At 38.2% G+C, this 15,000-nt stretch overlaps 4 protein-coding genes across 6 annotated transcripts; 2 read left to right on the top strand and 2 right to left on the bottom strand.

Moving 5' to 3' along the window:
* Window positions 1-626: 626 nt before the first annotated feature.
* Window positions 627-4,811, bottom strand: LOC111243981 (deoxynucleotidyltransferase terminal-interacting protein 1). The gene is made up of 7 exons (XM_022790463.2): window positions 4,735-4,811; window positions 3,961-4,126; window positions 3,439-3,740; window positions 2,887-3,234; window positions 2,212-2,577; window positions 1,664-1,829; window positions 627-1,331 (listed from the first exon to the last, which is right to left on the bottom strand). Exons 2-7 carry the CDS (start codon window positions 4,085-4,087, stop codon window positions 1,132-1,134), a joined length of 1,509 nt encoding a protein of 502 aa, XP_022646198.1. The 5' UTR covers window positions 4,088-4,126; window positions 4,735-4,811; the 3' UTR covers window positions 627-1,131.
* Window positions 4,812-4,962: 151 nt separating this feature from the next.
* On the top strand, window positions 4,963-7,619 carry LOC111243986 (PSME3-interacting protein). The gene is made up of 2 exons (XM_022790474.2): window positions 4,963-5,118; window positions 6,507-7,619. Exon 2 carries the CDS (start codon window positions 6,526-6,528, stop codon window positions 7,273-7,275), a length of 750 nt encoding a protein of 249 aa, XP_022646209.1. The 5' UTR covers window positions 4,963-5,118; window positions 6,507-6,525; the 3' UTR covers window positions 7,276-7,619.
* A 124-nt stretch (window positions 7,620-7,743) lies between these two features.
* Rnmt (RNA guanine-7 methyltransferase) lies at window positions 7,744-12,720 on the bottom strand. Of its 2 annotated transcripts, none has more exons than XM_022790468.2 (7): window positions 12,172-12,720; window positions 11,691-11,877; window positions 11,009-11,169; window positions 9,656-9,825; window positions 9,284-9,388; window positions 8,590-8,962; window positions 7,744-8,191 (listed from the first exon to the last, which is right to left on the bottom strand). In XM_022790468.2, exons 1-7 carry the CDS (start codon window positions 12,172-12,174, stop codon window positions 8,123-8,125), a joined length of 1,068 nt encoding a protein of 355 aa, XP_022646203.1. In that variant the 5' UTR covers window positions 12,175-12,720; the 3' UTR covers window positions 7,744-8,122. The 2 variants fall into 2 exon arrangements, with proteins under 2 accessions (XP_022646203.1, XP_022646202.1); XM_022790467.2 differs by having other exon boundaries at window positions 12,397-12,720.
* A 116-nt stretch (window positions 12,721-12,836) lies between these two features.
* Window positions 12,837-14,732, top strand: Archease (protein archease). 2 transcript variants are annotated; one of them, XM_022790477.2, is made up of 4 exons: window positions 12,837-13,040; window positions 13,280-13,566; window positions 13,700-13,846; window positions 14,207-14,732. In XM_022790477.2, exons 2-4 carry the CDS (start codon window positions 13,372-13,374, stop codon window positions 14,357-14,359), a joined length of 495 nt encoding a protein of 164 aa, XP_022646212.1. In that variant the 5' UTR covers window positions 12,837-13,040; window positions 13,280-13,371; the 3' UTR covers window positions 14,360-14,732. The 2 variants fall into 2 exon arrangements, with proteins under 2 accessions (XP_022646212.1, XP_022646211.1); XM_022790476.2 differs by having other exon boundaries at window positions 12,837-13,119.
* The last annotated feature ends 268 nt before the right edge of the window (window positions 14,733-15,000 follow it).

Below are 15,000 nucleotides of genomic sequence, written 5' to 3'. Positions count from 1 at the left end.
TTATGTCATAAGTTTCCTCTCACTCCGCTTATTAATATCCGAATATACATAAACCTCTATTAGTTTACGTACGAAGCACTACGAGATCTTTGATTACAACTTACATCTAGGTACCGTATCATACTTGTACGAAGAAACCTTATACCATGTTTTGTCTAGCCAATAGATTTTAAGTGGTTCCTCTTACGTATTTCAGCCTTCTGCTCTCTGAGACATTAAAAAAACTCAAGTTGCAGTCCACTGGATTCATTGAATGAATTTTCACACAACGTTCAATCCCATTGTGTTGCTGAACCTGATAAAAAATACTGTTAAGCCTAAGGCCTACATCCAGATCGTGGTATGCTGGAGTATATTTACAATGAACCGCTTTTATTTTACTCTAATTGCTTACTTAAATCTCCATCTCTTCATGTGACAACAGATTTTACCGACGAAGTAACTACTGTCAGTCGTTAAATTGGATCACATAATAACCGCTTCTATAATACGATTTTCCCTGGTACAGTTTGAGATGGCTTAGAAATTTACAAATAAATAAAACTATCTTACTTTTTTTTGTTAAATATATGCTTTTTACAATAAACAAATGGCAATCTCTGGTTGTTGGTCATGCAACTGGCATGTCAGCAAAGCATTTGATTTACTTATAAATAGTTTACCTTTGACTTGGCTTTGAATTTTGATATTTATGCTATGACGCTTAACGTATTCTGCTTGCCGCCGATTAAAGCAAAGTTTACTAACTGTTTTATATTGTATTGCACATGGCCAGTTGTTGTGATCGACTCGGCGTCCTTTGTTGAGTCACTTTCTATACGATGATTTGTTTGCTATTACTAAATGTCACAAAAGCGCTTTCATACCACACAAAAGAAAATTGTTTAACTTCATGGCTAACCTTCATTCTTCGAACCCGCATGACTTACTAAACAATACTTCATCATATATATTTTGTATTATGCACTACACGGCTCTCATACACTCTCTCGTATATATATATATATATATATATATATATATATATATATATATATATATATATTCTATTTTTTATATATGTAATTATTAATTTTCCTACCTAATTGAAATATCGAGCATGTAAGTTGGTCAAAGTAGTTGTATCAATTACTAAATGTCAACTATGAATGCTATTTCCTGTTCATCGACGGGTTCCTCATGAAGGATGGGCTCATCTAAAAGATGCAAATTACACGTCGAATCCAACTGTAGAGACGGCAGTTGACTCAGCGCACCTTCCTCACCCGGTAAAACTTCTTCTTCTTCAGCAGTTAGAGGTGATGTGCAAGGTGGAGACAGTTTCACTTCGCCTGGGTGACATAAATGGAAGTGAATGTGTTACAGTTAAACGCTTCTGCGACTTAAGACTATAATACATGATTTCGCCGCCAACTAGGTGGCAGCGAAAAATCCCGCATTGGATACATATTCTCAACCTCATATCTCTTATAGGAATTTATTCGGTTTCGAGTACACTCATATAACGTTCACAATGAATTGACATCAAATGAAGAATAAATAATGTGTAGCTTTTATCCGACAAGATATCGTCAGCAAGTCAACGAAATCAACGAAGTTTTACTACCGAAAGCCCAAGTTTATCAAAGATAAATTTCGCAAGTATGTTTCATTAATAACATACCAATATTGTCGATATTGGAACTAGCCTGCGACCTCTCTGATACAGGGCTCTTATGTTTTCGTTTCTTGCCACCCCCGCCAGGAATGTCTGTCCTGAGAGAAAGCATCGAAGACCGCATCTTGTTTATCATAAATTCCGGAACCTTGAAGCCCTCCAAGTCGTCGACCTGTATAAGTTAAGCCAGTACACTTTTAACGAATTTTTCTTTTTACTCTCTTTCAGATGAATAAACTGACGCCACAAACCAATACAAAGCTCTACTAGCGTGAACGATAATCCTACTATTTTAGATATAAACGATCATTCTTATTTGTGACACAAGTTTTTAACATTTGCTGGCGAGTTTTAAATCGAAGTCTATTTTTAATAGAACCTAACTATGTTACATTTCACTGGTAGCATTCATCGACCCGTACTATAGAAGCATCATACGATAATTATATTTCAGAATAACGTTCTTTAACAGCCTTGAGTCATTACCACCGACTCAAACGTTCCAATCAACTCAGTAATAATTATAGTCGGTAGATAATGGTAGATCACCGAACCTGGACGCCAGGAGCATCTTTGTACTCCTCGGTCTGTGCGAGATGTTTAATATCATCTAATAATAATAGGAAAGCCCTTCCGCCTGCCGATGGCATGAGATTCTGCTCGTAAAGCCATAGCTTGTCTTCAGCATCTCCACAATAGCGGAACACGTCTTGATGTTTCATATACAGCCGACCTCTCTGTGCTCCTAGGCCAAGTGCCTTGTTGGCTCTGGCCCCCATTACGAATAACGTTTCAGTAGATAGACGAGCTGGGTCCCACCGGGGTCCTTCACGCTTGATAGCCTCCCCAGATTTACATGAGGTCCGCGACGCAGGAGTTGATCTGCCGGACCCGCCGGACCAGCTTTTCGTCTTGTTTGTCTGCAAATTAAAGCAACAGTGACGTTATGCTAAACTCTCGTATAGTCAAACGCAATATCACTGTACCAGTGCACAATTTATATGTACATATTTGGGCTAAAAATTGAACATTAGCGTTTGTACGTCTCATATTAGGTAGGGTCACTAACTACTAACCGATCTGTGTCGTTTTGCCTTATTGTTCAAATATTTCGAATTTTATTTCCCTTTATTCACTATTCAAAACTTCTTCCAAAGTTAAACCGTTTTAAATAAAAATACCTTTAATAGAGTTTTGTTTATTCTTCGGCATTGCAACTAAGGTCTCACCCTTTTCTTGGGCACGTATAAAGTGTTGATCTGACTCGCATCACTTTCTGAGTCAGATAGGTAACCCCTATTGGGGGATGTTCTATGACGTCTTGAGAAGTGCTTTCTCCTTACGAGTTCTCCTCCGAGCATGGGCGAATTGCGGCCTGATTCAAGGTCGGAACAAGGGCTAGTTCCTCGTTCACCACGAACTCCTACCGGCTGCATGGAAAACATCTTCTTCGCCTGTTCCAACATCTGCCTGCAAACTGCTTGTAGGTGCTGTTCAGCGACCGAGTTGTCACCATTATTCATGCGGACGTTCTCGATTCCTGGCTTGAAGTACTCATCCATGTACTTGTCGATGACCTAGACAAGTCAAACGAAGAGTGTAATATAATATATAGGTAAATACTTAGCACTTACTAACATGGGCTTGGTTTTATAGTAACGTATCTGTCTAACTCTATCTGATTACAGCAAAGGCGTGTTTTGCTATAAGATAATATTGAATTACATGCGCAAGGCATCTGGGAAATGTCTACTGGGTGCATGCCGAATTTTATTTCTAACCTTGCGAATTTCCTGATTAATCTTGGGTTGAAGATATTCCCTGAGAACTTCGAGACTTCGTGCAGCTGGAGTAACACAGCCCAATCGCGCTTTGTGAAGTGGAATGGAAGGACCTTTTTGTAGCGATGCAATAGCCTGAAGACTCTGTGGGCGCATATTGAATACGCCTTGCCAAGGAACACACGTCGACGGTTCAAAGTCAAAATAGCAAACTCCATTGACGATGTTCAAAGAAGTGCTTAAGGATTTAGGACAGCTGTTGCTATCATCATCGGCGCCGCTTGTTGGCTCGAATAGATGACCTACAGGACAGCGGTGAGGTAAATAAAATGTGTATGGAATTAACTTTTTAGCAGCTTTAACAGAACAAATAAAATGGACAGATGCATTACCTTAGAAAGAAATAACAGCTTCATTCGATAGGAAGTTGACAAAGCAGATATAGGTCTTCCATCGGATCGAATCAACATAAACTAATGTTGAGCGTGTGTTATATGATTGTTTTATGATTATCTCGTGTACCTTTTTTTTCTTTTCTGTTGCTGTGGGATTCTGAAGGTCGTCTTTCTTCATCAGAACTGTCACGCTCCCCATTATCCGACGGCGAATAAATCCGAATCTCCGGGATCATTGGAGTTTTATGTAGCATGGTTTTTAGTTAAGATCTTTTATGTTTCACCTATAAAACCTAAAACATGGTCGACTCTCAGCAGATTCTTTCTGTGCACTCGATGTTGTCGAATGTAGGTTCACCATGCAGGTTTTGAAATGATATCATTTTTTAGAGACGTACGCCTAATCTTGATATAATATAACATTCAAGTAGAGTCAGTCATAAATTTCTATTCTGGATGAAGTTGAAACTGGCCACTTCGCTGAGATATTGAAACTGCTCGGCTAAAAAAGACACCCTTTCTTTGAAGAATACAAGGTATTCAGAGATTTTCACATCTTCATATGATCGAATTCTTTTTTTAGGAAAGACGACTTAAATTCATAATCTGCACATTTCTGTTATTCAGTAATTGCATATGGTACACCGCATATGCTTCGTTTAATATGTGGACCGAAGCTATCCCAAACATTTTTTGCCACTCCTGTGTTTTCTATTAATACTTCGCTCTTTGTAACGCATATGAAGTTCATCTGCCCACTGTTGACCATCGGATTCCGCGAAAATGCTATTTCTTTTTACATTGTTGATTCTGATTCACGCCAGTCTCAAACCACACACCAGTACACAAGAGCGCCCTTATGTGAAAAACGCTAATGTAAATATTTTTATATTGAACATACACCAAAATGTCGTGTCTATTTTGTTGGAGCAAAGTCGTATATTTATGTTCGTTTCTCTACTCTCTCCGAGAACTTTGTTTCATCTTGTAGGTCCGCTTTCGCGCTCTTCTGAGCAGTTCGGTGTACGTTCCGTCATTTAGTCGATGGCCAAGGGAAGAAGTTGTTCTGTTTCGAGAAATATCGCCATAAATCGATTTAGCTCCCGTTATTTAAACGCTGGGAAGGGCACGACGTCAACAAACGAATCATTGTATTGTTGGACACATTAGTGAGTAGTTGTTCAACTAAAGTGTGGAGACTGAGTGAGACCGAACCATTAATCGTGAAGTGAATGCGTATTCTTTAGGTAAAAAAAAGCTTCCACACGGTATCTACGTAAATAATGTGAGTATGTCAAGAAAGACTTGATTGATTGTACTATAGTTAGTCAATACGATTTATAGTTATAGCGAGCTTACTTGCAAGTGATATCTTATCGAAAAGTTACAATATGAATTGAAATGTCTGCATTGACATGCTTACTTCTTTTGACGAATGCTTTGCAGCTCATTTCCAGATCACAAATTATCTTTACTAAAAACCGATGTGTTTTGTAATATTTTCCCTAATGATTCTGTAATAATGAAATGAGAAATTATTGTAATGAAACCTTTCATTAGACTAACTTCTCATTCAAATGCTAACAGAGTTTTACTTAGAAGTTTTGCGGTGCAATGTATGCCGTAATAGGAGTGGCTGATTATCTATTTCGACGTACTTGTGCAAGGTCCTGTTAGCATAACTAAGTTACTTAAATAACAACTAAATTACTTGTTGTTTAGACAATGGGAGATGCTTGACGGAGCTACCATTTTCATCGTTAAGCTCCGTGTGCATGGTTGTTTTCCGTGGTTAGTTTGTGATCTTACTGTTACAAACTGCCTTGAAATAGGTCATAGAATACTTGCTTAAAAAAGGCCCGTTCTAGACCATGCGTCCGTCGGCTGAAATAATGATATAATAGAAAAACAACACATTATGTATTACTAATATAAGTGTATTTACAAGCTGCATTATTTCAGTGCAGTTAGCCAGTGATACTCAAATATCTCTAGAACCCTATGTGAATTCCGTGTAGTCCGTGTAGTGATGAGCGCAGCGTGACTTGTGGAAAAACAAAACATGCTAGACAAACATTAGTAGAGTAAGAATCAGGTTGTATAGGGCCAAACTCTCTGGCCGAAATCCCAGGCCTGAATGCAGCCCCAGCAATTTACGGAATAGCTGTCGTATGGAACGATCGCTTTTCATGTACACATAGTATATAAGAAAAATATTTATTGCATAGTTATTGAATTACGTAATACTGAACAAATTACAGAGACAAAATGATTCTTCGCTTCTACTTTGCATTTTGAATATCAAATTTACTTTATGCTGCCTGCCAACATATTAGTGTGAGTTTTACACGCTGCGAAACCAAGTTATAATGTCACAGCTGAGCATCTGAGTGGATTATAGTGCTGTAGTGTAGTTGTATTATTGCCCGCATGATACAAACGTATGAGGGCTTTCCAAATATAATGTCGAAATTTTCGTTATTCATACTACTTTATGAAAAGGAAACGAATTCGAAGTATACTCTGTTTTCTAGTATCCTAATGGTACGTCTGCTGGTGGTAAAGAAGCATATCTTAATATAAATAAAATCTGCATGCGACATGCTGTTCCAGTTTGCGGACGTGAGCGTGTTAATCTATCTTAATATTGTATTTTTCTCTGTTTATTTTAAGAGATACCTATTTTAACATAATGGCGTCTGTGAGCTTGAGTAAGTTCGTAACGGAATCAGAGGTAGAAGAGGCTAAACGAAAGCGCAAGGAGGAATGGGATCGTGTTCGGGGGCCGGATGACCCAGAAGACGCACCCGAGCCGGACGTAAGCGACAGGCGACCACTTTTTGATAGGCTCGAGGAACAACGTTTGAAGAAAGAAGCCGAACGCGAAGAGTCACGCCAATTGAAGAATCTCGTCAAAGGTCTTGATTCCGATGAGGTTGAATTTCTCGAACGAGTCGACGATCTTCGGGCTCAGCAGGAACGCCAGCAGCGCGAGGAGGAACGCCGTGAGCTCGAGGAGTTCAAGCTGCGCACGCAATTTGCCAGACCAGCTGTGGAACCCGAAAAGGTTGAGCCCATAAAAAAAACAACGAATTTCAGCTCCGAAAAGAGAGAAACGAAATCACAAGCTAAGCTTCTCATAGGCGCGATTAAGAGAAAGGTCAGTGACGCCAATATTGCTGATAGCACCAGCGGTACCGCTTCAATCAATAAAAGTGCGTCCAATAGTCAACAAACGGCGACCGAATCGGGTGACATAAATTCTAACAGACAACAAGCGGATCAAGGACAACCAACGAAGACGATGCGCGTACTTGGCGTATTGCCTGGTCTAGGCAACTACGAGTCCGATAGCTCTGAAGTAGATTCTAATGGCAGTTCGGAAGAAGAGCTGACCATGCCTGTGCGAGATCTTCTCGGCAGAAAGCTTAATCAGCAATGACAGACTGCACTATGCGCAAGCGGCCGCCTTCGACATAGACCTCACAAGCCCAATAATTGTATACATTTGTTTATATAAGTAAGAATAATGATGATATGATAACAGGCGTTATCACACCGTTAATCTAAACGCAGCAAACCTTGTATTAAATAGAATAAAGTTATTTTTTTTTGCTTCTCGTAAGTACCGCAGCTTTTGCGATGCCATTCGTAGTGTTTCGTTAGCTTGAACAGTGTGAGAAACTAGGCTCAGGAAGAATTCCGTGGATATATGGACAGGACTCGCAGTATTTATGTTATTATAATATAAAGATGCAGAGCATAAACGTTACTTGTCACAGTGAATTTTTCGCTTTTTTCTTTGTATTTATTTTTTCATTGCCGAATTGAGCCGCTAAATGTGATTATCGTATAAAATCCGTATTTATTATGATTTCTACTATAGCTCCAAATTTAAAATAGGCAGGCCTTTTCACCATATACAAATTCTATACAAGTTTTATTTGCTGTGTTAACACAATCCATTTGTATGACGCAAGCCTTAATATGAGGCAATACCATTAGCAGTTTCAAAGTTTTTTTTGTTTGTTCACATCATTCTTACTTTTTTCGCCTCTATCGTCTTGACTGTGGATCACGGTAAAAAAGTCACGTAATATTATTCAATACTACGTTACATCCACTGAAGTATTATCGTTTCCATTAACTTTAAGTAACTCACGGCTCGATACACATGACGCGCATTTAAAGCGTTCGACAACACGGTAGTGGGCGTCGCTTAACGCGTTCCTGAAAGAATAATCAATCAAATGGTTGATGAGCCGATTACAACAAACTCTAGTAATTCATTATTTCTTGACGAATGCGTATGCAACATACACAGTCAGTGCTTCCCACTCTGGCTTCGAAAGCGTTCCCTGAAACGATGGGCAAAACGGCCATATCAGAAACTCGTCAAAAAAATCACGACGCAATAGCAATGTGCTCTGCTTCTTACATTCTGTATTATCATATTTAGGAAGTAAGCTCTCTTCGCCACATTATAAGCGATGAAAATCTGGGTACTGAGTAATAAAGTTTTCCTATATATTTCCTTATACCCTTTGATAAAATCTTAGTCTCATTTGCCGCTAAGCTGGCTTAATTATGCATTTCCAATGGCAAATTTAGATGTCAGTCTACGTCTGCTTCAATCGGTCTAGGTCGCTGTAGTACGGTTTTACCTAAGCTATCGAAGGTAGGCTTGAGAACTACCTATCAGTGCATTTTGCTTTTGTCATTAGCACTACTCCTTTTTTATCAGACTGGTACTAACCAATTGTTTGCCCGTCGCTTTGTGAATTTCATGTGCATGAACGTAGTCGTGCTCATGGCCGGCTAGTGACCCCCCTATGTGGGCAGGATATGTTTCTAAAGCGTTCATTTTCTGTAGCAGCGAGGCGCCTTCCTGGTTACGAAAATCATTGAAGAACTCCTCGAATGTCCATCGCTGAACGAGTTCAAGATCTTGTTCGCGTGCGAGAATTTTAAACATTTCAAAATTGACTAGAAATTCGGGGCAGTCCACGACCCCCTCCAACTGAAAATTGTACTTGCAGCCGAATAGCGGAAAATCTTCTTTTGAGCTAAATGTGACCGTGTACACATCATTACCAAAGCTGAGTTCATCAGATTCCTTGAGGCGGCGTCTGTGCGACGGCGATGACGACGTTAGATAAATGTAGGACAACAAATGAACACGTATTGAGGAAACCATAAGCGCATGAATATTTAGATGTATGGCAACACTAATTTAGCAAATTTACTATCGAAGTTAAGTTGTAAAGCTTTCATACTCATAAAAAATAGATATAGCGGGGTATTTTTAAACCACCTGCCTCCAAAAGGTATCCTCAATTAATCTTCCTAATAGGCGCTACTGACAGTGCCTACAAATGGATCATCTCTGAATATAACACAGAAGTAAAATTAGAAAAAAATATAGAAAACCGCAGCAGTCTAATACTCACACAAGCTCGTACGCGTTTGGAGTAGTTCCGATAAAGTAGCCTCCCTTCCGAAGCCTTTCGGAGATGTTCCGTATCATGCATCGAGCCTGTGTCAATGATTCGAAACTGCTCGCATAGAAAAGCACACAGAATACAGCGAAGTTAATGACAATCACTGCACTACGTAAGCTTTAAAGAAAACGCAAATTATGGAAAATAAAGTATCGTAAATCAACTACGTAAGCATGACAAGAAAGAGTCAACTACCATAGCACATTGATAAAGACAAGCTGAAACATGGAAACCAGGTACTAAGGAATAATACTAGTAGTATAATGATTAAAATAATGCTGTGGTAGTACCAAATGAAGGCTACATTGGTGATTGACTAACCAATAATGGAAAGTAAATTGGCATGATACAACATCGAAGACAATATCCGATTGGGAGTATTTATCGGCAAGCCTCTCCCTCGTACAATCTGCCGCGACGAATTCTGCTTCGAAAATGTCGAAACCCAAACGAACCGCACGATTTCGGTTATCCATATAACGCTCTTTTGCCTAAATCGCAAACAATGAAGTAATCACAACATTTAACAGATTGTTCGACAGACTAAGTAAGTTCAAACCAGAATCACACGAATTCGTATCGTGAAGCCAAGAAATTTGAATTGGTAACAATAACTAATGCAGGATTGATTCACCCCTTGATTCTCTACTCTCGAAGTATTGTTTCTAGAGAAATTAGTTAGATTTTTGAGTACATAATCGTAGAATACAATCGAGGCATATGTTATACAGACGGAGAGAAATATTTATAATAAAACTGCGATATATAAAAATGTTTCATTTGTTTTATACAAAGATGAATACTACATATCTTGTAGAGTATGGAAAAATAGCAAGTCAAGCGGTGCGTTATGGTCAGACTGATTTTCCTCTTCTATATATATATATATATATATATATATATATAGAATGCGATATTTAAATCCGGAATTTTTCTTGCACATTCTTAAGGCTGTATCGAAACAAAAAATATGTATGTATTTCTATGAAATTTTGTCATGTACCAGAAGCGTCATTTTCGCCAGTAATGATTATTTCATGTGATTACCATTCCCTAGGATTGTCACTCCAATTTAGAATATAAACATTCACCACTAAATTTCAGAATACACTTTTTTTAATCCTCAAATAACCTTTTGTAATAGTAACTTGGTGTATTTCAATGTTAGTAGATATACCATCGTCAAAATATCGCTAAAAGACGCTACATACAAAAAAATTTTTAGCGCAAATGCATTTTGGGTTGACTGTAGTCCCAAAAATGGAAAACCTCAAAAAAGCCCAACAGCCCAAAATGTGCACAAAGGTACAAAAGGTAATTTTCCCCCTTTAGAATTCTGGTAATTTTTTCCGTTCAAATTTAAATCGTGTGGAGAATTTTTCAGATTATCTCGCAGAAATCTCTCTTAGATTTTTTAGAAGCCGCATTAAGCTGGCAACAGCATGCGCTGTCGATTTTGGGTAAAAAGGGACGAAGAAATTGGATAATCGTTGATTCTTGGTTAAATTTCAAAAACGAAGTACTGTTTGTTGCTGTCACTAGTTTATTGCTCTATTCTAAAAGGAACTGACTTTTTTCCTCTACTAGGATGACCGCACACCTGTTATGACAAGCAGCTCCTAAAATTTACCTGAATTTAGACACCGCGTACTGCACATCACATAACCGTTTTACCTGTTGTAGTGACGTTTCTGCAATATCAGCACAGACTAGATGGTTGATGTCTCCCTTTTGCCACTTCATCAGGTCGCCGCCTTTTCCTGCACCAATGTCGAGGACACGAAAAGCCCCTTGCGACATATGAGGATTTTCACGAGCCCGCTTAATAAATTCCTCTGGAACATGGCCACACACAATAAGGCTACTTTTAGCCGATATTGTACTATTTATAACAACATCTTCATCAACTTATTTACTATTCTGTTTGTACAAAGCTTCCATTAGGATTACAATAAACCTTCATTTCGGTTATGCTTTTAATGTTTGCAGTTCGAATAAATGCATTATCTTATTGATACGATCTAGCTTAAGAGCTATTACACGGGCCCTCGAATGCCCTTCGTGCCGGGAAGTCGATTTTTTTTTAAATTAATGGTCGTGCGCCTTTGTTCGCTATATCTTTGGCAATTCATACTTTTGTGCCAATTACATATAGCTTACGTTGAACAGAACGATTCTAGCTAAACAAGCTTGAGTATTGGCTTTAGGTATCTTATTTGATAGAAATGTATATGCGATCATAAAATAAAGTTGGGTTTATATTATACTTGTAGGATTGTCATGTATTACCATTAGTGCCATCACACATAGATCGGTTATAGTACTAATAAAATGCGTTCAGGTGCATTGAACTCACTGATAAGCATTGATTTCACCCAGTTGTTAAAGGAACGCATATGGAAGATACGCGATTCTTTTCTGCCTTCACGACCTTGATCAGGCAGCGAATTGTAGTGTTGTGCAACGACAGGTGCGAGACCAGTATTGGAAACAATCTTCGCTGAATCTCCAGAGCGCACTTCAAACTTTTTGTGCCCGTGGTGCTATGAAATGTTTAAAGGAAAGTAATGCTTATTTGACCATTTTTTCTACGTTTAATTTTTCGCTAATGTAGCAGCTTCTCTTTCTCACTGTTAAAAAAGCTACACAGTCTTAAAATACGTCTTAATCTTACAGCATATTTGAAGAGACCGTAAGTTTATACAGGTTTTCTGTTTCTTCTAATGCTAATATTGAAATCTCTGAGTGACAACAACCTTCTGAATAGCTCGAGTAAATGACCGTTATCGCTTTAAATTAGTGTAAACATTCTACGTGATTAATTTATAAACTATTACCATGCAGCATTAAATTATATTTTTTAAAGGTGCTAATGTATAGCGCGCCATCGTTTGTTTGATGTATATCATATGCTGGGCTGTCACGACAACGTGGGGAAGATCAGGTTAACTGTATGTTTTCACTGACATCAAACACAACAAAAACCGCACGACAACAGAATCAGTGCACATTTGAATTCTAAAAATGAACTTCCGGACGCTGCATTGGCCAAAGGCACTCACTTGGTCACTCATGTCTTTGTTGTTAGTACTTTACTTGTTGTCACGGAAAAATTCGTAAAAACCCGCAAAACATTTCACAAACAAATCCCGGTAATCTCAGCTGATGCCAACGCGCTATATTTGCGCCAGTAATATGCGAGTCTTCCCTTTCCACTTTATTTTATTATTCTTACGAGGCATCTAATCGGCGGAACGCAGTTTTGGAGCGACCAAACGTCTCTGGTTATTGTAAAGTCGGTTTCTTCTAGGAAGTAAACTATACTGTTTTTATTGCAATATAAGGAGATCTGCTTAAAATTTGTTTTTCGGCTTGAAGGGTACAAGTTCCGATCCACGGTCGTCGGATACGTGTCCGAGCAAAAATTTCAGTAATAAAGTCAACACATTGCATTGTGCAGGGCGCCATTTTCGAAACATTCGATATAATATAGTGGTACCTGTCTGAACAAACTTGCTCTGAAGGCTATGCACGTGTTTCGGCCAATCTTGTATGCAAAATGTTGCGCCCTTCGAACGTAGGACATAGAAAGCAGAAGTATACTGTTACGTGTTAAGCAGCACTAGTCGATACATAAGGGCATTGGGACTGAGAACAAAGGCCTGACTTGACAAATGACATTTGTCATATGTGTTAATCATTCAAGGTAATTGTGCCGGTACTATACGGATGACTCGAATTCGCAAGTAACCAACTCCTAGTTACTTGGTCGCCTGATGTCACAGGTAACACATTGTAAATGATTGGATAAACTTGGATGACGTCAACGCGAGAAAAAAGTCAAATTTAACGAAGCTTAATCCTAATAATGGCATTTCACCACAAGCTACTGTTTTGAGCAGTGTATTCGGATCATAACATGATTGTTTTTTGCGTCTGTATCAGGAAGACACGCATATAATTCCACAAAAACCCAATATAGGACACAAAAGCCTATTCAAATAGCAAGATTCGAATCTGAAAAGCATTCTTATATCATGGAGGAGGTTTGCGAAGAACGCGTATTCGTCGAACGCGAATTAACGGCAATAGAGCTATTTCTTCCTAAAATTCAATATGAATATCTCGATCATACGGCTGATGTGCAACTTCACGCGTGGGGACCCGACCTCAAAAAATGTTTTGAACAGGTGGCTATCGCGATGTTCGGCTACATGACCGAAATTGAAAAGGTAAGCGTGGAAAATTACAGTCCATTAATCGTCTTAAAGCTAATTGTTTTTGGAGAACCCCACAACTTCCACTGTCGTGGTCATAATTTTGATTTCATAGCATTATAACCATGTATTTCATATTTTAATACAGGTTGAGCTGCTTGGCCACATGGATCTTACGGTGTCTGGAACAGATATGGAAAATCTTCTTTTTAATTACCTTGACGAGTTCTTATATTCGTTTTCAACTGAACCCAATTTTATTGCACGTAAAGTAGAAATTATCCTCTTTGATAAGGTGAGTTCATATGCTTGTAATATCCTTGGTGCTATCTGTAAGCTATTATTTTATTCTGTAGAATACAAATACTTTCAAGAATACAAATTAATATCTATTAATTTGTTACATACATATCTGTTGTGTGTTTGTCACGTGCTACATTACCTAGCTATGAATCCGTAAGTAAAGTGACTTCGTTGATTATGAGCCGTCTTCTTCTTTTCTTGTCATTTTTTCATCCACTAACCTGAGCAAACTGAAGTTTAACCAAATATTGATGCTTACTAAATAGGTTTCGTCCGCTGTTGGCTAAAGTTGGTGAAACATCACACTTAGATAATGAAATTCAATTGATAATGCTGATCTATTATATTGCAGGCAAACTTCACAATAAGATGTCGAGCATATGGGGAGCGTTTCGATCTTGCAAAACATCCCCAGGGCACGGAAGTGAAGGCAATTACGTACTCCAATATGCAGGTGTGGGACAAACCTGATCACCATGAAGTGTTCGTTATTATTGACATCTAAGTCCGAAAATTAATGTACTTTTTTAGAAACTGCGCTGATATAAAGGTTAGCTATGTGCGATTCAACAACGGTTTCATGGATGTATGTATCTTCATTGTTTGAGACGCATTCGTAAACTAATGTTTGCCATAAAATGCAAAGTACCTGGATGAAAAGTCTCCCTTATTGTACCGAAGGCTACATCGAATATAAAGAAGATGCTAACAGAACCCGTTGAATTCACTTACTGATGAAAGTGATAGAACTCATTTTTATTATGTAAAATGAAAATGAGCCTCTTAACTAACTAAAAAAAGTAAGCATTGTTCAGCCTAATTTTCTCTATCTCTAATTATTAAATTTTTTATAATAAACTAAATCCGGTCATTTGCAATTAGGTATTTTCTCTATTAAAGTAGTAATTAGTGAATTAGTTGTAGTTCTTTTAAATGATCAGTTGTCATATGTATACCTAGATAAATACAGAACAAAAATCTGCAATTTGTTTCCACGGCCCTTCAGGGCTACCTTCAGTATTAAACACGATGTTTACTGTAGGACTGCTGGTATAACACGTCAAGAATGTTTCTGCTATCGTATAACTGACTTAGCGTCGACAAAGCTATAGGCGATGGTTATATTTTGTACAAACGTATTTAGGT

This window comes from Varroa destructor, unplaced genomic scaffold, assembly GCF_002443255.2.
Source record: "Varroa destructor unplaced genomic scaffold, Vdes_3.0 BEIS01000002.1, whole genome shotgun sequence".
In the NCBI taxonomy this organism is placed as follows: domain Eukaryota; kingdom Metazoa; phylum Arthropoda; class Arachnida; order Mesostigmata; family Varroidae; genus Varroa; species Varroa destructor.
The sequence above is the reverse complement of the archived record's forward strand: the minus strand, read 5'-3'. Positions and strand labels throughout refer to the sequence as shown.

Bases quoted from the DNA above. Each gene is read 5' to 3' on its own strand.
- LOC111243981 (XM_022790463.2), bottom strand. From the start codon at position 4,087: ATGCTACATAAAACTCCAATGATCCCGGAGATTCGGATTTATTCGCCG. The intron at 3,235-3,438 runs GTTAGAAATAAA...TGACTTGTCTAG, and splicing joins TTAATCAGGAAATTCGCAAG to GTCATCGACAAGTACATGGA. The intron at 1,830-2,211 runs GTTCGGTGATCT...TAACTTATACAG, and splicing joins AAGATGCTCCTGGCGTCCAG to GTCGACGACTTGGAGGGCTT.
- LOC111243986 (XM_022790474.2), top strand. From the start codon at position 6,526: ATGGCGTCTGTGAGCTTGAGTAAGTTCGTAACGGAATCAGAGGTAGAA.
- Rnmt (XM_022790467.2), bottom strand. The intron at 8,963-9,283 runs GTGAGTATTAGA...GCCGTCGCACAG, and splicing joins CCAAACGCGTACGAGCTTGT to ACGCCGCCTCAAGGAATCTG. The intron at 8,192-8,589 runs GTTAGTACCAGT...CCATCGTTTCAG, and splicing joins AAGCGACGGGCAAACAATTG to GGAACGCTTTCGAAGCCAGA.
- Archease (XM_022790477.2), top strand. From the start codon at position 13,372: ATGGAGGAGGTTTGCGAAGAACGCGTATTCGTCGAACGCGAATTAACG. The intron at 13,567-13,699 runs GTAAGCGTGGAA...ATTTTAATACAG, and splicing joins ACATGACCGAAATTGAAAAG to GTTGAGCTGCTTGGCCACAT. The intron at 13,847-14,206 runs GTGAGTTCATAT...ATTATATTGCAG, and splicing joins AAATTATCCTCTTTGATAAG to GCAAACTTCACAATAAGATG.